At 35.2% G+C, this 27,494-nt stretch overlaps 1 protein-coding gene and 1 non-coding gene across 2 annotated transcripts in view; both read right to left on the bottom strand.

The window, feature by feature from the left end:
* Positions 1 to 20,721, bottom strand: part of RIF10 (polyribonucleotide nucleotidyltransferase) — a 40,094-nt gene extending 19,373 nt beyond the window's left edge. The window contains exons 1-9 of the mRNA XM_090306857.1: positions 20,297 to 20,721; positions 19,349 to 19,417; positions 16,391 to 16,497; positions 16,257 to 16,299; positions 14,468 to 14,551; positions 13,031 to 13,095; positions 12,358 to 12,514; positions 1,152 to 1,208; positions 109 to 222 (exon numbers count right to left, since the gene is read on the bottom strand). Coding sequence (XP_090162983.1) covers positions 109 to 222; positions 1,152 to 1,208; positions 12,358 to 12,514; positions 13,031 to 13,095; positions 14,468 to 14,551; positions 16,257 to 16,299; positions 16,391 to 16,497; positions 19,349 to 19,417; positions 20,297 to 20,587 — 987 coding nt within the window. The 5' untranslated portion in view covers positions 20,588 to 20,721. The remainder of the gene's footprint in view (positions 1 to 108; positions 223 to 1,151; positions 1,209 to 12,357; positions 12,515 to 13,030; positions 13,096 to 14,467; positions 14,552 to 16,256; positions 16,300 to 16,390; positions 16,498 to 19,348; positions 19,418 to 20,296) is intronic.
* A 4,086-nt stretch (positions 20,722 to 24,807) lies between these two features.
* TRNAN-GUU (transfer RNA asparagine (anticodon GUU)) lies at positions 24,808 to 24,881 on the bottom strand. The gene has a single exon. It is a non-coding gene; the product is annotated as a tRNA-Asn (tRNA).
* Positions 24,882 to 27,494: the final 2,613 nt, after the last annotated feature.

Genomic DNA, 27,494 nt, shown 5'->3' with positions numbered 1-27,494 from the left:
CACTCTCTCAAACCCATATGCAATATACACAATGAACATAATTTTTTTAGGAGGGAAAAGAAGATTGCCGATACCTTATTCAGTGAGAGAGAAAAACAAAATACTTACTTCAACATGTTCATACAGCTGAGGAGGAGGAAGCTTAATGGCATCGAGCATTTTTGGTTTCCCACGCTCTCTAACTAAAGAATCCACCTCTTTGCAAATTGCTGTTACAGCATTCTGATGTCAAGAAAGAGTTTGTATCGTTATTTTAGGTAACTAGATAAACTACCTCAACATAGAGAAGCAGAACTTAGGAAGATGGTGACTAATGTGTAACATTTTAAAATTAACTGCAGCTGGTCAAAGATAAAAATATCATAATGTCATACAAATTCTTCCACTTATACGACAACACATATATAGTCATTATGACATTATCCCAGTCCAAAAAGCTGAGTGCACAAGTTCAACAAAAGCTCAATGTCATGCAAAAGATCAAATATAAATCAGGATAAAATCTTCCACATATACATTCCTTTTTTTTAGAACTTCTTTTAATTAACAAAAGAACTCTTAATGATTTGAATCATAGATGTAAGCTTGGATGAATATCCAACCCTAAGATAACAACTTATGAGCCAAGTTACTGGTGTGTAACCAGAACATGAATACGCTTGTTTACTAATAGTTCACAATCAAACTGATTTGAGGACATTATGATAAGTTAAAAACAATCATAGGCTTGGCGAAAGTGTAAGAAATGTGCTCCATAGTGCACCAAAAAGTGTTTTTTTTTTAATCTTTTAGATAGAGACAGCTTCATTCATATGAATGAATTTACAAGAGGAATGTTGTCAGAAGTTATAACCAAACTCCAATTGACATGTATAGTTGTTAGAGAATACAGAGAGAGAAGAAAAAGAAAAACATTCAAACAATCAAATCTAATAAAGCAAGAAGAGGCCGATGGACAAATAAAATCCAATACTTGAGGAAATTCTTGACAGAAAAGTGGGGAACTTTGACAGTTTGACTGCATAACGCATTCCACCAAATTGAATAAATAAGAAGAAATACCCCACGTGTGCATACAAATTCTAAACAAATGTAAAAGTTAACTTAAAATACATCAGTAATAAGTGACATACTTAAATTAAGTAAACAACCTGCCCAATTTCTACAGCTTGGAGCAACATCTCTTCTGGTAGAAAATTACAATACCCCTGCAAGGATATTTTAATAACATTTGTTATTCTGAGCTAAATGGAAACACAAATGCAAACTCCGAAGTCACAGCACATAAAATAGTTTATTCATAAGAAAGATATAAAGGGAAAACTCTAAAATGAGACTTCAAAAGGTCTATTTTGGAGAAATTTGAAGGGGGGATAATTTCAAATTTGTTTTGTCTATTCTGGTTGTATTTTGTATTGGGCATGATGTCAACGCTATGGATGTGTCAATCTAGTTGAGATATCTCAATTCGTCTCAGATCCTTTGTTCTGTTCTATTTTGGTTATTGGTTTGGACTTATTATAATTTGAGATTTTTATATTTTTTCATTATATCAATGAAAAGTTCAGTTTCCGTTTCGAAAAGGGAGGATAATTTCAAAACTCCTTTGTACAAGAGCTCCAAAAATTATCAAAGATCATACACCTATATTTGGTTTGGTTTGTTGTTGTTGTTACATATACATATATATATTCATTTATTTACTTCGTTATTTTTAATAAGAAACTAAGCTTTCATTAAGTAAAATGAAAGAATGTACAAGAAGGCATAAAAAGGAGCTCGCAAAAGGATTCTTCAACTACCTCCGAGAACAAATCGAATTATTATTTTGGCGAATTTTTGGACATTTTCTTCAAAAAAGCTTCTTTTAGTGCAAGTTGGCAATAAGCAAACTTGGCAAGTTGATTCCCTTGTTTTGTTTATGCATGGCATTGGAAGCTGCTTTGAGTTGCATTCTCTCTCTTTTTAGTTGGTTTATAAAGGATGATGAAGAGATGGTTTTTCAAAATCTATTGATTTTAAACCATCATGGGTTGGCCTAGTGGTAAAAAAGGAGATATAGTCTCAATAAATGGCTAAGAGGTCAAGGGCTCAATCTATGGTGGCTACCTACCTAGGAATTAATTTCCTACGAGTTTTCTCGACACCCAAATGTTATAACGTCAGGCGGGTTGTCCTGTGAGATAAGTCGAGGTGCGCGTAAACTAGTCCAGACACTCACGAATATCAAAAGAAAAACATCTATTGATTTTCTAAGAGGGTAAAAAGTGGTTATTCCCCTTGTTCTGTATAGCTAAAGTTTGATGGCCTTCAAGATTGTTTTCCGTTACTTCTTCCCTCAAGCTTTTGGTTCCCTCTTATTCAAATGATATTTTTCTCTATTAAGGCCTGTGGAAGCTTCCATAGCACTATTTATCTCCCTCATTTTGTTCTGTTTGATTGGTGGTTGCTGAAGGGATTCAATATCTTTTCTTTGAGTGTTGCTTTTCCAAGGTTCCATTGTTTCTTCAAGACAAGCATCAACCTTAGCCTGTTCGATTTGAAGTTGCCAGAGTTTAATCTTCTTCTTCTTGGTGTCTCTCTCCATTCTATTCGCAAAATTTTCCATGTCTTATGCTTAACCGGGACTATACTTTTTTTCCCAATTTAATTATATGTATTGGTCTTTGTATTACTTTAAGCATACATGGCAAGTTCCTGTTTTGTTTCGTTTTCTTGTATTTTGAGCATTAGCCTCTTTTCATTTTGTTTCCTTTTCTTTAAATTAAAAAAAAAAACAAACAAACAAAACACACACACAACCTCCAAGTACGGACTTCAGTCCAAAAGAATAAACCCAACAAATTACAAGAAATTTGATTCACGGACACCCATGAAAAGCCATTAAACTTCTCACACTTCCACCAAAGACTCTTGACAAACATCCGTCCTATTCCTCTCAAGCCACATACCCCACAAAATAGTGGAGTGTTAAATCACCACTTAAACACAAAAGTTTAAGCTAATGCGACACAATAAATTTAATTATATCAATACTTCAAAACTCCCCTCACTAGTGAGCTTGAAAATTTGTAGAAACGAAAATCGGTATTAATGGAGAAGGAAACGACACTCCAAGGGGTTTGAACACCATACCTTCTTATCGAATACCATGTCAAATCACCAATCAACTACTAGGCATTAGACCTAGCCTCCTCCCTAGAGATTATCATCATCATACTCCTATTTAATCAGTCTTTTTTTTTTTATGAGAAACAAATTTCATTGGTGTATGAAATTTACAAAAATGAGGCCAAAGCCCAAGCCAAAGGAGTTACAAAAGAAGTCTCCAATTGGTTAATCGAGAAGAAAGGGTGTGAATTAAAGAAAGATGTACATTTACACTAACTCATAGCATGAAAGATAAAAGGTCCAAATAGCAATCAAAAGAGCTTCCCCTATCATTGAAAAGGCACTCGTTTCTCTCCTTCTATGTAATCCATAAGAAAGCACAAATCAAATGCATCCATATGATCTTCTTTTGTTTGGTAAAGGGATGTCCAGTGAGTGTGTATGAGAGAGGGCACTGACAATGTCCTTAGGAAAGGCAGTGTACCATCCAAAAGTGGAGAAGATCTCCTTCCAAAACCTCTCCGCAAAGTGACAGTTGATGAAAAGGTGACTAGATGAATCGTGTCCAGAATTGCATATGAGGTAGCAGTGGAAAGAGAGGGCCATGTGGGGGAGCTGCCGCTATAACCTGTCACATGTATCAATGGCATTGTGACTAACTTCCTATAGGAAGAATCTAACCCCTTTTTGGTAAAATCATCCCAAATGGCTTCATGAAAGGGATGAGCAAAGGTCTCTGAATCTATTCCCAATGCACGGGAAAGGGATTTTGTGGAGAAAGTGCCTTCGGTGCCTAGTTGCCAAATCCATGTATCCTTGGTGGTGGAAAGGTGGACACTAGGATACTGGAAAGGTGGACACCATTTAGACTGCTCATAAGATCAATTCACTCTTCAATCTCCTCATCCTTGAGGTTTCTCCTATAATAAAGAGACCATCCCTATCGAGCATCCAACAAATCATGAATGGAAGACCATTTTTGTGTAGACAAATAGAACAACCGGGGAAGAGAAGAATCTCTAATCTATCTGTCATACCAAAAAGAAGTGTTTTTCCCATCTCCCACTTTAATAGTAACTTTTTCTTTTATAAGATTGATGTACTCCAAGATGGTACTCCAAGGACTTCTAATATAATTAGGGAAGTTGGTGTTGGGCCATGACTTAAGAGGAGTCACCCCATATTTAGTGTCGATAATCTATTTCCATAATGCCCCATCCTCGTGATAATATCTCCAAACCCATTTAGCAAGAAGAGCATGGTTTTCATCAATCAAACTTTGTAATCCAAGGTCCTCTTGTGCTTGAGTCCCGGTGACTTTATCCTAACTAACAAGAAGTGATCCTTGTTGTGATGAACCTCCTTTCCACAGGAAATTTTTGTATAAGTTCTCCCTAGTGTTGACCACAGTAGAGGGCATTTTCTATTAAGACATGTAGTAAGTGAGGAGATTTGATAATGCGGCTTTCAGGGGGTGTGGGACGACCACCTTCCCACACCCCCCTTTGGAATCTGATTATGATTCTAAGTATGAAGCTTTTTCTCAATCTTCTCAATAATAAGATTCCAAACGGAGACCGATTTGGCCTACCAAATAACAGAAGTCCAAGATAGAAGCAAGGCCAATGACTCAATTTGCAATTATATCAATTAGCAATCGGTTCCAAGTCACTAGTGGTAGAACAAATACCCATAATTTTGGTCTTGTTGTGATTTATATTAAGACCTGAGGCCCTCTCAAATGATTTGATAAGGCCGAAGAGGTTATCAATAGTTTCATCATTTTTATCTATAAAAAGGATCGCATGGGGTACTATTACTACACAGGAAGGACCTCGGAAAAAAAAAAATGCTCTCTCCTCTCTCCCCTTCCCTCCCTCCGAACCCCACTCCAACCTAACTTTACGCCCTCTCCCCATCTCCGACCAAGCTTTGCCTATTCTCACCAACCTCAGCCCTCCCCTGTGACTCTCAGTCTCATCTATCTCTCATGCCCCCCCCCCCCCAACGACCCTCCCTTCCAAGCCTAATTTAGCCATCGAAGTTATTAGTTGTAGAATCAAGGACAGCCATTTCTGTGCCCTCTTCCAAGCTGGTTCAATAATCATATAAGATGTGGAAGCCAAAAAGAAAATCTCCTTGTCAAAATCGCAGCTACTTTGCTTTGTGGAAAACATCTCAACCCTTTCGAAACTTCCAACATCCAGCTTCTTTGTCAAAAGCGATCAAGATGCTTCTGGTGTAACCAAGATTTCTAAGATCAGAGTCTATTCAAATTGGTTTTTAAGATGTGTAGTGTGGCCTGCAGTTAGAGGATGATTCTTCATTCATGTTCCATCAGGAACTCTTAATTCAAGTTGGCATTCTTTCCTTACCTTGTTAAATGATGCTTTGTCTCTCTTTAAAGCTGAACTGGTGACAAAAAACCCCCTCTTAGTCCCAAACTCATATGCAGACATAGTAAGGGGAAGAAAGTCTATGGTTAAGTCTGTTTTTTCAAACAGAGTCCCCTGCCCCTTCAGAGCACCAAAAAACAAAGCAAAACTAATTTTTGGGTTCAAAAATACCAAGATGTCCTCAAAGAAGATTTCAGTAAATTGTGGATAGTCAGCCATTTTTGTGAATTCAATGAATGGACGGAAGTTTCAGAGGTACTAAGGCAGTGGTCCAATTCAAAAATTTTCATCAATCCTCTTTCAGCGGAATCAGCCTTATTAAAGCTGGAAAAGGGGAATTTGGAAGATTTGATTGAGCATCCGGGTGTGTGGCAAAAAATAGGACATCTTCACCTAAAGCTTGAAAGGTGGAACACCAACTTACACAGTCGGCCAAGGGTAGTTAAAGGATATGGAGGTTGGATTTCAATTAAAAATCTACCATTAGAATTTTGGTGCAAGCAAATATTCGAAGCAATTGGTGCATATTTTGGTGGATTACAAGCCATTGCCATAGAAACTTTAAACCTTCTAAATGTGGTAGAAGCTAGAATTCATGTTAAGAAAAATTTATGTGGGTTTCTATCAACAACTCTAGAAATCTCAGATGAAAACAGGGGAAGCATCTTCCTACATTTTGGTGATATTGAATTCCTAAACCCTCCAAAGAAGGCCAAGATGTTTTTTAGTGAAAAGAATCTCTCAAATCCGGTAAACAAGGCTAGATTTAATCAAGTATTGATAGATGAAAGCTTATGTAATTCAAATGAGGCTGAGTAATGGTCCTTCCTCAAGACAGCAGACAATCATTTGAACTTCTCCAGAAATCCCCTGTTTTCAAAGGAAATTTTGTCCCAAACTGCGATGAAAGGTATCAAACAACTGGAAAAGGAGATTCAAGGAACTTCCCCATCAAAAAAGTTGACTTCGGTGGCTTTTCAGATGGATGGAAGAGAAGCCAGCCCACCGGAAGCTAATATTGGTGAAGACCAATCCGGAATTTCCCCTAACCGGTTTAGTGTGAACAAAAAGAAAGAAAAAGAAGAGGAGTCATTAAGAGGAGAGAAGGAGGTTCATTTATTGAGGCGAGAACCTCTAGAAAATCCAACTCATTCCAAAGGAAGTCCAACGGTTTCTACACTACCAATGGCCCACTTAATCTCCTCTCTCAGAATCCCAGCAGCCGCCAATTTAAATTTATATTCCGAGGAAGTCCAACAGTCTATTTCATTAAAGCAAGGAGAATTTTTAATAATGGACAACCAAAAAGTCCATCTGAAAGCCGCAGCCCCTCCGTGTGGTAGTATTTTGGCCTCCAAGGTGTCAGGTGATTTTCCCACCCATACAGAAGGTCAATCATCACTTTCTGCCACTCCCATTCACACCTACGAATCATTACGAAAAGATTCATTAGGTGGCATTTCCTCATCCTCTCCCTTACTCGAAATTAATCCAAAAAATACAAGCAATGATTCCATTTTAAAACCTTTTCGAAAACACTTCATAAGAAAGAAAACCTCCTTCCAAAACGGCTGGACTTCTTTGTTGAATGTAGACATATTAGAGAATTGTTGCATCAAGGTACAACTACCCTCCGGCACTTCTTCCAAGTCAGTATCTTCTCCCTCTCATCCCTACTCCTTCTCCTTTCAAAATTTCAAAGTCCGAGACTCACAAGTAGCCTTTATAAGAGGCTTATCTAATCCTCCATCCGAAGATTTCAAAGGCTATGACTCAGTTGAAGACTCCCTGCTCAGTATTAGTAATGATGAGAGTGGCAATCTAGTCCCTGACTTCCTCCAAGAAGAAGAGTACCTTGCTTATGAGCAGCAACAAGACTTGCACTGTTTGTTTCAACCTGAAGAAAAACTTAATACAGTTAGTATCATCAATTCTTGCATTAAGCCCATCGATAAAGGAGATATTCCCAGCAATCTGATTTCATTGGTAGAGGATTGTGGATTGATCTTGGGTTAATTACAAGAACACACCATGAAAATCATTTCATGGAATACTAGAGGCATGGGTGATGCCTCCAAAAGATTGGTAGTAAAACGATGTGTCAGAAAAGTCAACCCGGATTTGATCATGATCCAAAAAACCAAGAAAAAATCTTTTGACATCAGATTTATAAAAGAAATTTGGAGTTCCAAAGACATAGGGTGGGAGTATGTGGAAGCACAAGGTCATTCAGGAGGCTTGTTAACCATGTGGGATGAAAGCAAGATCACTATGATAGAAGTTCTTAAGGGAGGCCATTCATTACCAATTAAGTGCATTACATTATGCAAGAAAACAAGTTGGGTCACAAATGTTTATGGTCCTACGGATTACAAAGAAAGAAATCATATTTGGCAGGAATTATATTCACTTTCAGGGTATTGTTGTGAGTCTTGGTGTATTGGAGGAGATTTCAAAGAAGGATTCAAGAAAGAAATCCAACAGGGAGATTAACAAAAGGGATGAAGAAGTTTAATAAATTTATATATTCAACAAAATTATTGGAAATCCCCCTTGGTAATGGCCATTTTACTTGGTCAATAGAAGGTCTTCCAACTTCTTCTTCACTTCTTGACAGATTTTTGGTCTCAAATACTTAGGATGATACCTTTGCAAATACTAGAGTAGTAAGATTGGCAAGAACATGTTCAAACCATTTTCCAATTCTTCTTGAAGCCGGATCGTTTGAATGGGGGCTATCTCCCTTCAGATTTTGTAACAGTTGGTTATCTATAGTAGAAAGCTATAAAATTCTTAAAGATACTTTGTCAATGGGTGTTTAGCAAGGTTGGGCTGGATTTGTCATCTTTATGAAGCTAAGAAAAGTTAAAACAGCCCTTAAAGCTTGGCATGTAGATTTTGAGACAGCAAGAAAATCAAGTGAGGGAGTGTTATTAAGAAAATTAGAGGAAATTGATCAACAAGTAGAAGCTCATGGTTTAACAGATTCAAACAGAAGTTTGAGAAATGCGTTGATGGCTGAACTTTCTTCCCTTTATAGAACAGACGAAAGAAATCTGAGACAAAAAAGCAAGCTGAATTGGCTAAGTTTAAGGGATGAAAATACAAAATTCTTCCACAGATTTCTGGATGCAAAAAAAAAAGGAATCTAATTTCTGAGCTCATAAATGATCAAGGAGTAGCAACCAATTCTTTCAAAGAGATTGAAGACCTCATCTTAGATTTCTACTCCATTCTATACAACAAGTTTCCAGGTCAAAGAACAGTCCCTCTCAACCTGAAATGGTCCAAAGTGTCTACTGCTGATAATGCAAAGCTGACAGCAAGGTTCTCTTTAGTAGAGATGAAATCTGCCCTAAACCTGTTAGGTAAAAATAAGGCCCCTGGACCGGATGGTTTTACGGCTGAATTCCTTCTCAAATTTTGGGATTTCTTCAAGGATAAATTCCTAGAACTTTTTGAAGATTTCGACAACAATGGAAAGTTAAATTCATGTATAAAAGAAAACTTCATCAGCCTCATTCAGAAGAAAAAGGATGCTGCTCGGGTATGTGATTTCAGGCCAATAAGCCTAACTACTTTGTCTTACAAATTAGTAGCTAAAGTGTTCGTGGAAAGATTGAAAAAGATAATGCCAAGTATAATAGAGGCTTCACAAAGTGCTTTTATTGAAGGAAGACAAATATTAGACCCAATTCTTATTGCAAATGAAGTGGTTGAAGACTACTGTTCCAAGGGGAAAAAATGGTGGATTTTAAAACTTGATTTAGAAAAGGCCTTTGATCGGGTTGATTGGGAGTTTCTTGAAAAAATCCTGGTTGAAAAGAATTTTGACTTAAGATGAATTATGTGAATGATGGGCTGTATTTCTAACACAAAATTCTCAATTTTCATAAATGAAAGACCTCGTGGTAGAATTCAAGCTTCAAGAGGAATAAGGCAAGGTGACCCTATTTCTCCTTTCTTATTTCTACTAGTCAGTGAAGTCTTAAATGCACTACTATCCCAGCTTCAAGAAAAAGGCAAGTTTGAAGGCTTTATTGTTGGCAAAGACAGAATTCTTGTTTCTCTTTTGCAATTTGCGGATGATACTCTAATTTTTTGCCAAGATGACAAAAAAAAGCTTAGCAACCTAAAGAAAATACTTGAATTATTTGAGTGGTGTTCGGGGTTAAAGGTCAATTAGGAAAAATCATCTTTATGTGGCATCAATATAGACCATTTCAAGTTACAATCAAAAGCTATCATCCTAAATTGCAAGGCTGTCTATCTCCCATTTATGTACCTTGGCCTTCCTCTAAGGGGCTACCCTAAACAACTAGCTTTTTGGCAACCAGTGATTGACAAAGTCCAAAGCAAATTGGACAAATGGAAGAGATACAACCTTTCAAGAGGAGGTCGCGCCACCCTATGTAAGTCGGTTCTTTCTCATATACCAACCTACTATATGTCACTTTTTCAGATGCCAGAAAAGGTGATTCGAACTCTAGAAAGAACATTGAGGAATTTTTTTTGGGAAGGGCATTCCGAAAACAAAATAAATCATTTGGTTAAATGGAGCATAGTTTCACGATCCCAAGAAGATGGTGGTCTTGGTATTGGTAGCTTGAAACTCAGAAATCAGAGCCTTCTAGCAAAATGGGGGTGGAGGTTCATCATTGAGGAAAACTCACTTTGGAGGAAAGTAATTATCGGCATTCAAGGAAGAAGTAAGTTTGGTTGGCATACCAATGGTAAATTTCCCAGCAGCCTTAGAAGCCCCTGGATTAACATTTCAAGATTCTGGTTAAAAGTGGATTCCTTGGCAGCCTTCAAAGTTGGTAACGGTGAAAAGATAAGCTTTTGGAGTGATCCTTGGTTGGATTTGGTTCCTCTAAAAATCTCATTCCCTAATCTCTTCTCCATCTCCACCAAACCCGAAGGTTAATTACAAGATTATTGGGATGAGATTTCAACCTCTTGGACTTTTCATTTTAGAAGACTGTTAAAGGATGAAGAGGCAGAAAACTTCCAACTCCTGACTGGAAAACTCTATCACCGAAACTTAATTCGATTCCTGATAAAAGACGGTGGTCTTTAGAACCAAGTGGGTGTTTCTTAGTCAAGTCTCTTGTAAAGCATCTATCATTCTCCTCCCCAATTGGTCAGCTACTAGAATCAGCCTTATGGAAGTCCAAGAGTCCTAGAAGGGTAAATATACTGATTTGGATCATGTTGAATGGCTCACTTAACAGTGCAGATATCCTCCAAAGGAAGTTACCTACTCACTATATTTCTCCATAGATTTGCTATCTTTGTTGGGTAAACTCAGAATCTCTCTTACACTTGTTCTTTCAGTGTGTTTTTGTAGAAAATTGTTGGACATCTCTTTTTAAGTGCTTTAATGTCAGCTAGGTTCTTGATAATGATTTTAAGGCTAATGTGCTTCAACTCTTGATCGGCCCATATTTAAAGAAGAAGCCAAGATTACTTTAGACCAACGCAGTTAAAGCTTTATTATCAGAAATTTGGTTTGAAAGGAATCAAAAAGTGTTTCAAGACAAAGCTTCTACTAGCTCCTTTAAATTTGATATCACCCATATCAATGCCTCCTCTTGGTGCTCTCTTTCCAAAGCTTTTCAAGACTTCTCTTTACAAGACATCAACCTCAATTGGAATGCCTTCATTTTCCCGTTCTCTTGATTTTGTAACAGCATAGTGCTCGTTATTATTTTTCAGTTTAATTTTCAGTTTATCCTTCGGTTGTAAGCCTTGTCATATGCAAGGTCCTCTTCATTTTGTACTTAGCTATGGTTTCTAGTCCTTCTAGGAGATGATGAGAATGCTAGGGAGGTGTCAACCTAGTTGAGATGTCCTGGTGCATTTGCTAATCCTTTTTGCGCTTTTTAGTGTATTGGATTGTTTTGCACTTTATGTTTGTTTCCTTCTTTTTACTTGTAACATCTTTCATTATCTTAATGAAGTGGTTTGTTTCTTGTTCAAAAAAAAATCTATAAAAAGGATGGCGTCATCGGCAAAGAGAAGATGGGCCTATAGAGAGCTAGTCCCAATGCTAAAACCTTTAATCAGTCCTTTGGAACTAGCCTCAATCAACATTCTACTAAAGCAATCCATAATGATGACAAAAAGGAAAGGGTGACAAGGGATCACCTTGCCTAAGACTGTGCGACGCTCGAATCTTACCTCTAGGGCAACCATTAATCAAAATAGAGAAATTTGATGAAGAGATACAACCCCTAATCCACTTTTGCCAAGTGTAGCCCTTTGCCTTAAGAACAAGATCGAGGAAATCCCAGTCGACTTTATCAAAGGCCTTCTCAGTATCAATCTTAACCACAATCCCCTGTTTCTTTCTTCTGGCATAGTCGTCAATGATCTCGTCACAATCAAAGATGCATCAAGAATCTGTCGGACCTCCACAAAAGCAGATTGATAATGAGTAATAATGTGTAGCAGAACTTTCTTGAATCACTCTGAAAGGACCCTAGTAATGATCTTGTATTGGCAAGATATAAGGCTTATGGGTATGTAGTCACCCATTGATCAAGCATCAATCTTTTTGGTGATAAGACATATGTATGTTTCATTCAGGCTCGCGTTAATAAGTCCTTTCTTAAAAAAATCTTGGAACACCAAGTGGAGTTTATTTACCATTCTTTGAAATTTTCATAGATGAATAATGTCATATTGAAAAAAAAATAGAAATAAAACATAAAGATCACACATGCATCAAATTTGTTTGTAAATACAATATTCCGTATGAAATGTAAATTGTACTGAAGGATGTAGGGAGCACAAAGAGTAGGAACACAAAATTCACCCTTTCAGAAAGCTTAAAAATTGGACTTGCCTCTATCATCAATATTGCACTATCTGTGCCAGCAAGTACTAAATCAAGCTCAGAATCTTCCATCTCTTTGGTAGTTGGATTAACAATAAACTTGTCGCCGACAAGACCAATTCGAACTCCAGCAACTGCTTTTGAATTAGGAACTTCTGAGAGCGCACTGTACATTTTGAACCGTGATGATTTAGAAATGGGAAGACTGACATGAAAATGTATGCGCAACATAAATGTCGGCAGAAAAAGTGATAAAACAATATTCTTCAGTTAGTTGTGGGTCCTCTTTTCTCTTTAAAGTCTCATCTACTTTGGATAAATGTGGTTAAAGCTCTCCTTTCTAGCATGTGGATGGAAAGGAACATGCAAATTTTTTAAGATAAACATAGCACTTATTCGAACATCTTTGAATCAGTTTGCCTCAATGCATCACTTTGGTTACTCTCTTCAAGATATCAACTTAAATTGGGCTGCCTTTATCGCTGCTTAATAGGGTCTTGTTATATTTTTTTATGTCTTTTTCTGTTATTTTATGTTCACTTGTTTTTTTTATGTTAGTTTTTCACTCCCTCGTGGAGTTTGTATCCCTTGAGTATTAGTTCTTTTCATATCATCGGTTAAAAGTTTTGTCTCTTGTTCTAGTTAAAAAGATGGTGATAAAACAAAAAGATGACAGACTTACACTGCTATTCCAGCTGCTGTAATTGCCAAACAATCAGGGGTGTGCAGACCATCATAACTCAAAACCTGTAAGAATATGTAAAAGCCAATTGTTCTTGTTGATGGGGGGGAAAAAAAAAAAACCTATATGATACACTACACTATAGCTTCTTTTTTCTTCTTCTTCTTCAGATGAGAGATGATTTCATTAAATAAACATATTATAAAAGAAAGCCAAGGAAGTTATAAAAAAGTTCGAAATGCATAACTATGAGAAAAAGCGCTCGAAATTGCACTAAATATCTCATTCCAGATTATTTCTCATATTAGATATGGTTAAATATCCATAAAGCTTTTCTTCGAGGACAGCTAACTTGTTTCTCCCAAGGAATATACAAAATGTTTTAGATGATCCAAATTAGAAGATAAATGCTTCGAGATGGAGTGGAAAGTAATGATCTTATCAAGAAAATAATGAAATATAGATAAGTAGTTATCATAAAATGTAATATTAATGGTAATGTTGGGAGATATAAAATCAAAATAACAATAAAATTGTTTACCCAAACATATGAGATTGATTATCAACATATGTCAGCTCATGTTGCTAGAATTAACTCTATTAGAAGCTTAGATCTCTGGTCACTATTTAGATCAACCTAAATATTTTTATCCATTGTGATGAGAAGAGAATCCTATGAGTGAATCTCATTCGTGCTTTTTTGTAGATTACGTGGGAGGAACGAAACAACCGCCTTTTACAAGATAAGGAAAACTCTTATGATCCTAAATGAAAAGTTAAGTATCGTTTTCCAAAAAATAAAATAAAATAAAAATATTTTCCATGCTATGAATTTGTGTAAAGGCACGACATTAGATCTTACTCTCTCACCTCTCTTTTGACCAATTGGAGAATTCTTTTGTAACTCCATTACTTCGGACATGAGCCCTTCTTTTGTAAATTTCATACATCATTGAAATTTGTTTCTTATTTATAATTTATATAAAGAAAAGGAAACAAAAAAAAAAAAAAGGAATTCTTGGTGGTGTCACAGCTATAGTAAATTAAATTCTTTCGGGATATTCCTATAGCCTTGATTCTTCTTCACTAGAAAGCTCTTTGTAAGTGGTTCCTTGGTGGGGGCTCTCTCATCCCAGCCTTTAGTCTATTGTTTTTAGGCCTTTTTGAATGATACTTTTGTTGTTTCTTATAAAGAATATTATGTGTGTGTGTGTATATTTGATATCCACCAGTTGGCATTTCTATAAATTTCTAAGGCCACAAGTGAGAGAGAATGTTGAAGTATTGATATAATTGAATTTACCATAACCCATCAACTTAAGCTTTTGAGTTGATTGGTGATTTAAAATATTCTTTCATTTTTCCCATGAAAGCCAATTCTTTTCATAAATAAAGAAAAAATGAAAATTAATAGTATCATTAAGCTTAAACTCATACCCAAGATAATATCTGCGTTTCATGGAAAAAACCTTTGAGCATAGTTGGACGAATGGGCCTATCAATCAATCTACAAATGAGAACCTGAAAAAAATAATAATAATAACAACAGAATGATGAGAAGAAAATAGTTTTTTTTCTTCATGACAAACAGAGCAATTGATCAAAATGAAATTTACAATGTAAGAAGCCAACAAATAGAAAAAGGGTTACAAAGGCTGGATAGTTACAAATGGAAGAGACTCGTAGTTACAAAAAGGCCTACCACAGAGCCCAAGAGGGAGCCTCAAGGACCTAACTATCCCAAAATCATTGCTGTTCTTTTTTGTGACTATTCAAGAACAGATTCTGTCCAATCAATCAAGCAAAAAGTTATACATAATCTACCAAGATATTAGCCAGCGATCAAGATTGGTGGAAAGCCTATGCAATGAAGTTATCAATTAAACGCAAAAAATAATTTGGAAGGGACATAATCACAGCAGGTGGCACAATATATCCATGAATTGAACAAAGAAATACCAAACTTAGTTGACTTATTGCTATTGGTCAGTTGCTATAATCAAACGCAGTTAAAGCCTTACTTGTTGAATTATGGTTCGAAATGAATCAAAGGGTTTTTCGAGAAAAGTCTTTCACATGGTTAGATCGTTTTGAAATTGCTTGGATTAATGCATATTGCATCCACTTGGTGTTCTCTACCAAAGCAATATGCCAATTTCTCCGTCCAAGATTTAAGTCTAAATTGGAATGCTTTTGCTTTTCCAGCCTAGATATTATGTATTTTGTTTTGCATTCATTGATTTCTTCCTTTTGTTTTGTTTTGTGTGTCTCATTGTATTTTGAGCATTAATCTCTTTTTATTATTTCAACCAAAAGTTCCATTTCCTTTTTGAAAAAATAATTAACTTATTGCCCTAGGAGAAATAAACGAAAGAATCTCCATGACAATGGGTTGAAAATGAGTAAAGAAGAAAGTTAATGAGCAAAAATATTGAGAACAAGCTAAGAATCAATTTAGTCTTAAGTCGAAAACAAACCATTTGAGAGAAGGGTAAATTGATAGCACGTAGACGGTGGATTGCACAGTGGGTGTGGGGGAGCTTGGTTTTTTTAGATACTCTTGTATTCTTCTATTTTTTTCTTAATGAAAGTTGGTTCTTCGTTTTAAAAAATAAAAATATACAACCATACTCCTACAATTAACACAACTTGGGGTTGGTTTTTGTAAGTTCCATTTGGGAGTTTGTCATGCATGTAATATTGTAAGCTCTTTTGTTAATTTTCGTGAACTCGTCATCTTTCATGCTGTGAGTTGGTGTAAATGCAATTCTTCTTTTAAATCGTATACCCTTTCTTCCCTCTTGACCCATTGGAGATCTCTTTTGTAACTCCATTGGCTTGGCCTTTGGCCTTTTTTGTAAATTTCATACATCAATGAAATTTGTTTCTTATTAAAAAAATATATATATTTGGTATAACGGGTATTATCAAGTAATCTTTCACTGCTCACTAAAAAATTTGTTTCTTGTTTAAAAATGTTCAAATATGCACTGGCACACATCTCCTGTTGAGCTTTTTTCTTGCAACTCCTTTTGCCTAAAATATTTACTTCATATATTTGCATCTTATCATGATTAAAATAGCTCTAATGTAGCCCATGATTAATCTACATCGCCAACCTTGTCAGTCATCGCAAAGAAATTTAAGCTAGAATATTATGTTCTTATTTGAAACAATGTTTTTTTTTAAAACAGGAAAAATTAAATAAATACAGCAAAAAGAATACCTCATGATCTCTTGCTCTTCCTTCTCGTTTGAAGAATCCTCCACTGAGCCAATGGTATATATGAGGTTATATATCAAACTAGAAAACAATACATGTAACAATAGGAAACAAGAAGGAAGGAGTGCAAGGCAGACCTAGTCCGACCTGCTGCAGAAAAACGTTCTTGATAATTAACAGAAAGAGGAAAGAAATCTGAAGGTTCACTTGGTGTATCAGCCAAACAAACAGTTGTATAAACAATCTGAAGATATAGAATTCAAATGTGTTAGTTTCTCCTAATCAACTAATTTGAAGGAAGTAAAGATAAAATCAGTTCCTTGTGCGTGTGGAAAATCTAATTCTTTCTAAATGAAAGGGACGAAAATAAGAGAATATACAAGGGATACATAGAAAACGAAATGGCCAAAACAAAAGGAGCAAAGAAACTAAAGACAAACAAACTATAAAATTACAAGAAGGTTCCAATTCAATTAATAAATCCAAAGAGAGGCATTGAACCTGGCCAAAGTTTAAATTTCCTCCCAAGACCTCAAAATTACTAAAACCCCTCCTATTTCTGTCGCGCCAAATATTCCAAAACCCCCAAATAATGGAAAAAAGTAGCACGCCAAAGAGTCAACCAAATCTTGGAGAGTGCCTCCTTCATCCAAGACCCTATGCAAACTACCATGAGCCAACTACTGAGCTACACTCCAAATATCTCCAAAATGCTACCCCAAATTGTACTTGCACCTCCAAATTGGCAATCCCATAAAATATGCTCTCTTAAAAATGTTGCATCGATAAGGCCCTAGAACAACAAAATACTACAGGTGGATGAGGTAAGTAGATGTCAATAGTGTTAATCTCTCATGTGAGACCAACTAAGCAAAGAATTTGACCTTCTTGGGACATACATCTTCCAAAGTGAGTAGAATAAAGAGGGGGTGGAGAATGGGGCCCCATAATCGATAAAAGAATGAACTACAAGAAAACTTCCCAAAAAGACTTGGAACCAGATACAAACATCTGACCTAAGCGAAGGCAAAAACTAGGAAATATCAAATAAAGGCAGTCCAAAGCCAAAACAAAATCGCATGCATGGAAAGGCCCATGAGGAGCAAGGGCACGAAGGCAAATCTAAGTAGATCGAAAGGAAAGAAGAAAGCATTAAAAACTAATGGTGCAAATGGAAGCATCGTGCCTCATGCTACTTCATGTTGTTATTTTTTTTGTTTTAGTTTTTAGTGCAGTTTTATTTGGCTGATTTTAGCATTGTGTTTGGTTTAATTTAGTTTCTTTTGGGTTCACTAGTTTGTTTTGTTTGGCTCATTCCTGGTGGGCTGAGCCCACTTCCAACCACACTGATGCCCTTAGTTGAGTTACAAGCCCACATTATCGAGCTTGAATTTTATGCTTTTTTTATTGCTTTCTTTCTTTCACTCTCACGTAGAGTTTGTATTCTTGAACATTAGTTTTTTTTCATTTCATCAATGAAAGGTTTCGTTTCTTGTTACAAAAAATAAAAAAAGAGGTTCCAATTTATCAAAGCCTCTACTATTGTTGTCATTGACTCTCTCCTCCACCTTCTTCTATGTTTTCTTAGTAAAGGTGACTAATGTAGTAAAGAAGAATTTCACTACGGGAAGGAAGGATCTCTAAATGTGTAGATTATTTCCTTACCACTTACTGTTACCACTCAAGCCTATCCCTCATTTATCTAACTCCCTATTTATACTATTTTATCTTGAGTAATTAGTATTTACTTAATCCTTTTATGGATGACAAACCCTCATGGGTTTGCTTTTGGTTTCAACCAAAATGCCTCATACCGATAGAGATATTGTTTCTTACGCCCATGATCTTCCTCCTATCCAGCCAATGTGCGAGTTATCCGTCTAGTTCTCAAATCCTCTCGAACAAAGTACCACCAAGCCTCTCCTCAAACAATTACTTATCCATCTAGTTCTTATCCATGCCAATTCTTCTTCTTTAGGCCACATCGCCATTTCGAGAGAGCTCAAGCACAAAACTACACCATGACTGCTCAACCAAAGTTAAAATTAAAAGGAATATTTGTGGCTTAGTACCCGCCATAATAGATATTAAAGACAAAATGTTAGGGTATTGATGATTTGGTCTGGAGCTGCCAATTTTAGTTGATGTGGGGCTAGTTTTTGGACTTCTTCGGGGTTTATTTTGTTCATAATAGGATCATAGGTTTGAGATAGAAGAGGTTAAGTTATCCCTCCTTTTAAGGATAAAGGAAAACTTATTTGGCAAGTTTGTTCGTTTGTGATTTTATGGTGTGTATGGCTCGAAAGAACCACTAGGATTCTTAGAGCGGTTGATCAGTCTTGAAGATTCTTTGGAAAATGTTTGATACCTCCTTGTAGACGGTGGCCCCTGAGCCCTTTTGTAAAGTTGAAAATCCTTTGAATTTGTTATCTGGTGCTTCAAATGACCAAACATGGGGGCTCAAGGCAACGCCCCAAAACCTAAGTTATATGGAGATTTTTTTTTAAAACGGAAACAAGACTATTCATTGATAAAATAATATATGGAGATTATTATTCAATTTTCGCTTTGGGTCTTATTCTATGTGGGATTTAAGAGTGGTGCTATATATAACCCTCTAAACCTTTACCTGCACACATCTCTATATTTAGTACTCTATTGCTCCTCAAGATGATAAAACAATATCTCTCACCCTGCCCATGGATATAACTAACATATCATTAGTGAACCAGGTAAATCTGTATGTTAATTTCTTCCTGCTTGATTTTTTGCTTGTCAATTGTTTCTGTCATAACATGTAATTGTCTAGTAGGTGTTGTTCTTTTGGACTATAGACCCTTTCTGTAAGCTTGGACTCTGCTTGCGTGGGATATCCTTTTGTCTGTCCTTATAAATTCTTTCATGTTTCACAATGAAAGTCCAACATAAGGAGAAACAAAAATAAAAATTAAAGGGAGGGAAAAAGACAGATACTTCATTAAAGCAAAAAAATTTCATGTATGCCAGTATCGTCATTTGTATGCATGGGTGCCAAACCCCAGTTCAATTTTCCGTTCACAAGCAAAAGAATTATACGAATTTAAAATGCATCTTACAGTTTCTCCATCAGTTACTGTAACAGCACTGCTAGCTTGTCTCCCAATATGGCCCGTCTCAACCAAAATCTGAAAGAATCAGTATGTAGAATAAAAGCTCCAGTAAAGACGCACATATATGTTGAACATGCTCGTTCAGACAATAAGATAAGAGCACAATCATGGATACAGACAAATATACTAAAGCAGACTGCAAGTATAATAAAAGCTAAGTGGTTCTACTAGGTTGGTCACATCCATTGGAATGACCGGCTTCCCTCCATCACGTATATTAACCAAACAAAGCAAATTACATAGAGCTCACAGTAAAATGAAGAAGAACCCCGCACGCCCACCCTCAAATTTTCAAGTTTCTCTCTCACACGCATAAGCTTCTTCCTCCACTCAGTTCTACCTTCTCTCGAGCTTATTTAGCTTTACAGCTCCATATAACCCGGTGGCAGAATTTTATATATTTCAGCTACAACTCTCACTCACTAACTGGCATTAACTTGAATTCATTCTTCTTATTTTTTAAATAGGCAACTGGCTTACACAATGCTTGAACAACCAAAAATTTCCTTTTGGCAACACAGATACAGTGATTTAGAATATGTTCCATACAGTCTAAATAATAAAACAATACAAATTAACCCACCCAAACAACTCAATACTTACATTCACCACGAGAAAAAGCCTACGGGAGATCATACTCTAATATTTCTTCCTAACCCAACTTCCATAAACTCCTATTCAACACAGCAAAGTCGCGGAAGGTAAAATTTCACAGGCTTACATGTCTAAATAATAAAACAATCCAAATTAACCCACCCAAACAACTCAATACTTACATTCACCACGAGAAAAAGCCTACGGGAGATCATACTCTAATATTTCTTCCTAACCCAACTTCCATAAACTCCTATTCAACACAGCAAAGTCGCGGAAGGTAAAATTTCACAGGCTTACATGTCTATCCCCAACAGGAATTTTGACAGAGTAAGGCCGCAAAGAACCCAGTGCCCCATCCCTCGCCGCAACCGAGTCGGGTACTGCAGACTCCGAAAGAGCCCTGGTGACCAATCCCTTACCGTTTTTCTTACTGCGAAGAAGCGAAAGAGAAGACAACTTGGATTTCGCGGAACCATGGAAGCGAGGGCAATAAGAAGATAAAGAGAATTTGGATGTCCCAAAATGAGAGAATTCAGATGTGTGGGAATAGCATGGTCGGAAATGGAGGCCGCAAGGATTTGCTAACATTGTTAATCTGCAGCTGCAGCTGCCTTGTGTTCGAGAAGCAGACGGGGAAGAAGGGGAAGAGAGAAAATGAAGAGTGTACGGATTTTATCCACTCCCTCTAATTGACGGCTCGCTAAAATTGTCTTTTCGATTTTTTTATGCAACATTTTTGGAGGGAATATTTAATCCTTTCAAAATGCTTGAAAAAAACAAGGTTAATTTCATTAAATTAACATATTGGTTCTTCGACTTTAAATTTTTGTAATATTACTATTATTCTTGTTGGTTGATTATATAAATTTTTTTAAGAATGATTATATCAAATTTAGTATATATACTTCAAATATTGTAATAGTTCTTGAGCTTTGTTAAATGGTAGTTGATATACCTTTTTTTTTAAGATCTTTTATGGAGCTTAATTTTATTGTCCAATATTGGTTTTTTTTTTCGTTTATTCATCCTATTTGTTGGCATCTATTTTCAAGCGGGAGGCTAATCAAAGTATAGTATAATGAGACTTGGGATGAAAATAATTATTTTCAAGTCAAAAGTCATTTAATCTGATAGTTCAATTAGGTTGTATTTTAAAATAAATCATTTAGTCATTAGGATGAAAGTGATCATGATAATAGTGAGAGTATCTTTTCAATTGACTATGTATAGCAACAGTGCAAATAAATATGTAGTAATAATTAGTATATATCGGGAGCAGAGTTGGAAGAACGTCTAATTTGTGTTGAAATAGACTCAAGTATAATAAAAAAAGAATTGATATTTTTGGATAAAAAATTTACATGTGTGTATGTATATAGCTTACCATTTATAAATAGGGAAATTGTCAAAAATAGAAAAAAAAAATACAAAGTATTTACATACCATGGCAAAAAATCATATCAACGGATACTTTTTAAAAAATTTCAAAACTACCCTTGATTTCCTACAGCGATTTTCCTCCTACTCCTCCTTCCATTGCCTTGTAATGTCTCACGTTGCATTGCCAAGTGAAGAACAGTTCTTCTTCTTCAAATTTCACAGTATTCTCTTCACTCTAATGCTTTATTCTGCAAAATAATAATAACAATAATAATACAAATAAAAAAAAAAAAAAAAAAAAAAAAAAAAAAAAAAAAACTCAAAGGACAACAAATATTCTTGAACCAATTCATAAACCAAGTTATTAACTTTTGCTCTACAATTCCAACAAGTTGTTGCATACAACATTGCGAAGCTATTTTGGAAGCCAGTTAGTCAAAAATTCCAAATTAGTACAAGATTGGATCGAAAGGAGTCGATATAGACAGAGATAGTGCTTAATCTCTGTCTATCTGAGATAGATAGATATAGACGCCTATCTTTGACTATCTTCTATCACTGTCTATCTGAGATAGACAGACATAGTGTATATATCAGATAGCGTTTTATCATTGTCTATCTCATCTCGGTCTCTCTCAATTCAAGGTTATGAATAGATCCACTCAACTAAACAAATATAGAGGGCAAACCATATCGAAACTATAGAAGTAGATATTAATGTTCAATATTTATCATTGTCTATTTGAGATAGATAGAGATAGTATTTTATCTCTGTCTATTTGTAATCTATATCTGTCTATCTGAAATAGACAATAATAGAAGATAGACAGATATAAAACTCTATTTCAATCTATCTTAATTCAAATTTATCAATAATAGATGGATTGATGTTAAAGTTTTTGCTAAAGTTCCTAAGATAGATAGTTGACATAATGCACAACAAGTATGTATTGATGTTAAAGTTCTATGGATAGTTTACCTTCTTCTTCTCGTCAGATTTGTTTGGTTTTGCTCTAACTATTAATGATTCAACTTTCATTATTTTCTTTCTTTTGCCTTTGCTTCCATCAACTTTGACTATTTTTTTGCTTATCATCTAGTTATACAAAATTAGGTTCAATATGTTTAATAAGTATGATTAAATAGAAGAATTAATTAAATGAAAAGAAAAGGGAATGATTACCTTGAAGGATGTAATGATAGATTGTAACCTTGAAAAATTGCAAGTAACAACAAGAGAAGAAGATGAAGTAGAATTTGGTTCAAGAGGAAAAGGTGGCGAAATAAGCAATAGAGATCGGTTGATAATGATGAAGGAGAGAAAAAAAAATCGAAAGCAGCAATGGCGAGATAGAGGACGATAGTCAAACATCGGTTGTCGTTGCAAGAAGAAGATGTGGATGGCGGATGCGGGCATTGGGCGAATTTGGATGGTCTTATTTAATCGTTATCAGGTCACGATTTTTTGTGTGGGCAGAGATAATTTCGGTATTTCACTTTTTGAGTTGGGCTTTCTTCCACCATTTTTGGGTTTTTTTAAAATTTTGCTATCCACTATAAATAGTTTGTGCCTTTTTATTAATTTTGAAAAGACCCTTTAAAAATATTGTGTTGCACAATATTATCAAATTGTTGTGATAAAATCAAATCCAGATTTATGGTATGTGAAAATTAGAGGTGGTCATCTATTCATTCTATTGGTTTGGATCGACTCAAGAATCAAACATCAATTGATTTTATAGAAAACTAATCAAGCTTGGTTTAATTATTGGTCAATTAAATTCCCAATCGATTTAATTTACGATTTTTGGGGAGAATTTGGCTACAATTTACAAACCAGGATGTGGTAATTTTTCGACTTGTGATAGTGATTAAACGAAGCAAGGGTCATTGAGGTGTTGAGACTTGTGAGTGCGAGCGACTAATGGCAAAAGCTCGGAATACGAGAGGGATCACAAATGTTGGGATGGTAGAATGATGTTGAGGGCTATAACATATCTTCTATATTCACAATCTATTGAGTCAAACAACAATAAAGAAATGAGATTATGTTTCAAACCTAACCTCATGTCTACTATCTTGCAAACATTAATGTTTTATGTACTCCAAATTTCTATTCCATTATCTATGAGTGTTAAACTGTCATTTATAGGAGTCGTATTAAAAAAAAACACCTCAAATCAAGAACTCAATTTCGAGTTTATGAAGAATCTTCTTATTTTACACATGGGATAGAAGTGACTAAAACATACGAGAGTAATTTTCTCCTATTGATGATTTTACTTGCTTAATTATTATTATTATTATTATTTGACTTTGCATTTTCTTTAGGGAAAAAATTTGTTTTTCAATCAATTGCCTCACTTTAACCACAATAATTGGATTGGTAATTATTTTCTTTTCCAATTACTCTTGGATCCCCTCTTGAAAAGTTTTCTTAAAAGAACCTTATTGATCTTTCTTTTTGGAATTAAAGTTTCAACTCTTTCATTTTACCTATACGATAAATTGTTTTCTTAAATTATTGAATCTCTTCCAATGTAACTTTATTATTCTTATATGAATCATAAATTTAAGAGTACGAAAGTTTTATTTTCTTGGTCAATTTTGTCAGTCTCCAATTCTCTTGAATTTACCAAGACATTGTTAATCAAGAATGTCAGTTAAAGACTTTTATAAAGCATTCATCTTATAAGTAAAAAATCGTTTCTCAAATAAACCTTTATAGGAGTGAAAGAGTTTTCAAATTCGTCCAAATCTTGAAAGGAGTTTATTAATCAATTAATGTCTAAAAGCACATAAACACTTAGATTTATTATATATATTATAGTATCATTAGCAATTTTGGTTAAATGGCATTTTTATCTTCTTGATCAATACTAACATGGCTAACTTTGGGTAAATTCTGGTGATGGGATTTTCGAGTATATGTTTCATGTTTTTAAAAGTCTTGTTACAAATTTTCTATGTATAATACTCTTTACTTGTTAATCTTCTTATGATTTATATTGTTTAGTAGAGTTATAGGAATCATTGTTTAGTAGAGTTATAGGAACTTATATTTAGTATGAAAATAGCTTTCTTATTAACTCATCGCGCATCAATAAACATGTCACATGTAATGATTTTGACAGTGAATTTAGACAATTTACCTCAACATCTTATTTCTTAACCTCATTAACACAAAACTTTGTTCTATACTTATTTTCTTTGTTCGATACTTCTAGAAAACATGAAATTTCTTCTATATAATCTAGTCTCTATGCCTAAGCTTAATTTAATCCACCTTGATTGTCAACTTGTGATTTACAAGGAATGGACAAAGTTATAGCATCAGATACATACAGAGCAAAATAGGTAAAAAGTTCAGTAGACTTGGGCTATTAGAGCAAAACAGAGAAAATATGATGCAAAAAACCAATAGCAACCGCTAGAAGGAGGGCTTGAACCTCCGACCTTGTGGTTAACAGCCACACGCTCTAACCAACTGAGCTATTCCAGCAATTTTGATGACTAAATAAATCCAATATTTTTTATTTCATTAATGACTAAATAAATCCAAAAATGTCATAAATGAAACTAAAAATATCTTAACCCAATTTGTACTTCTCTCAGCAGAAACAAATGCAAAACTTTTTAGATTTGTGTCGTGTGCCTAAAGTATTTAATATATTAACTATAAGTTTTCAATTCTTTTATCAGGTAGATTTTAAAATCATGTATATAGTAAAGAGGCTTATTTCAAAAATTAAAAGTTTAGAGATTTATTAGACACAAAATTTTAAAATTTTAGAGATTTATTTTTTTATATCGTGCAACAAATATTTTCTAACTTATCTCCTCCATCTTAAAAGAGCAAAAGAGATAAATACGAGAAAGTAAGAGAAGAGAAGATTGAAGACGGACATGTTGTTGTGATTTTGAAAGTAAGATAAGTGGGTATTTATTGGATAATTTTATATCTAGAAAATTTAATACAAACTAAAGTAATCAAATTATAAACTCTAGATTTTGAAACTTGTCAACGAAGGAAAGTGAAACAATTGGGGAATTCGTTCTTGAGTTGAAATTATCAATCAAAACGAAGAGCTAAGGAAATTCTAACAAAAGAGTAAATGAAAAGTTCTTCCCATGGAAGATGAGAAGCTACAACTCGGAATCTACTCAATTAATTACAAAATGAACATCCAAATAAGAAAATGGAAGAGAGAAGAGAGGGAAAGAGGGCTGGAAGCCCGAATGGGGTGATTCCTTTGCCCTAAATCAAGGAGAAGACTTATAAACTACAGTCGTAATGTTGGTACGCTGCGAGGCCTTGTGCGCGCCTCTGTCAAAATTTGGAGCGTTGCAACGCTACCTTGTTTCTCAACATTATGAAGGCCACTGTCTTGAAGCGTTGCACAACACTTCATCCAGGCGCATTTTCATCATTTCACATCCCTTTGAAGCCTAGTTGTTCAAATTAGCTCCTAATTGCTCCAAATTAACTTCGAACAACTCGTAATGATTGATTCTACCTCCAATATACTCGATACCTATAAAATCATTAAATAAACACATTAAACATGGTAACGACCTAGAACTAAGAAGAGGAAAATAACACATTTGGTGCTATCAAATACTCTCAACTTAATTCTTGATCGTCCACGAGCAAGGTAACGTTCTTAAAAAATATGCTTGCTCAATCACATGGGTCGTTACTCTAGTCCCAACAGTATCTAAGGATAATATTGCAATAAAAAATGAAATTAGATCACAATCAATCAATAAAGCACATTTTTAAAACGATTCTAAACCAATTCGTGCATGAATGAGTCCAAAGCCTTAACTAGTTAAACCTGTAAAACCCAAAATGGTCTTATAAGACTCTCAATTCATTTTCCCTCTACTTTGGCTCGAAGGTTCAAGAGCTAAGCTTTCTAGACTCAATAATGCAATGACACACTTAAGGAAACCAAACTTTTATTCTTTTTCTTGTGTTTTTCTCAATTTTCTTACTTTACATGAAAGAGGAACCCCTTATCTAAACACGTCATCATTATTTTGGCTTGTCCACATAGGTTACGTGAAAGACATCTAATGATAGGTCTTGTAAAGAGTTATGCTTTGTATACTAATTCCCTCAATTTTACTTCAATTCTTTGCATAAAATTTCTATTTTGATAGATAAATTCCAATCCCAACACAGATGGAGTTATTTCGAAGAATTTGGAGCTAAATCGAGCTAAACAACACCAAAGAATCACTTAAGAAGAAGCGCTAATACAAATTACCACTTTGCCCCTCAAAAGGAACAAGTCAAAACACTTCTGCAATGCTCAGAGCGTCGCAACGCTCCCCACAACACTAAGCTCAATGCTAGCTCGACGTTGGAGGACAACATGCACCATTTTACTGCAAAACAGGGTAGTATCGCAACACCTTACGCAGTGTTGCGACGCTTTAGAAGTTGGCAGAAAAATCAAAACGCGCGTGCGCGTGCCTGTGCAATGCAGCATTGGACTTCTTCAGAGCAGTGTTGCAACGTTGCGACCTTCTTCAGAACAAAAAGGCTTCGGTTCAGACTTCAACTATAAGAGAAAATGTAACGACCCGACCCCCTAGGACTTAAGTTAGGTCGTTACTAAAATACATGCATTCATGGCACTTAAAACGACACTCCTTTATGTTGGAATAAATGCTAAATAGATAAGGGAGTTCAAAAGTTCTTTATTAAATGCAAATGTTGAAAACAAGATTAGGGTACCCATAAGTCATAAAGGTTAATAAATAAATATGAAAAACAATTCTTACTAATAAGTTTCGAACATCAAAACTAATAATAAGAGAAGTATGAAAAGAACTTTAAATCTCATTATGCGGAAGCGTAAAAAAACTAGTCCCAGTGACTCGATCACGAATTCCGCTTGTTCATCGACGGTGCATTTCTACCTTTACCTGAAACAACATCAAGAGAAAGAATGAGTATAAAATACTCAGTAAGTAACCCCACTACTGGGTCAGGCTGGGCATCTATGTCCTCTAGATACCCACCTATGGCACATATACACTTGAAACAAGAAAGAGGCTGAGTCCTATCTTACTGTAGTAAGTATGCCCACTACCTCTGCTGAAT

Source organism: Benincasa hispida, chromosome 11 (assembly GCF_027475165.1).
Source record: "Benincasa hispida cultivar pf3 chromosome 11, pf3_genome.v1.1, whole genome shotgun sequence".
NCBI classification, from domain to species: domain Eukaryota; kingdom Viridiplantae; phylum Streptophyta; class Magnoliopsida; order Cucurbitales; family Cucurbitaceae; genus Benincasa; species Benincasa hispida.
Note: the sequence above shows the minus strand (reverse complement) of the source record. Positions and strands in the feature narration are given on the sequence as shown.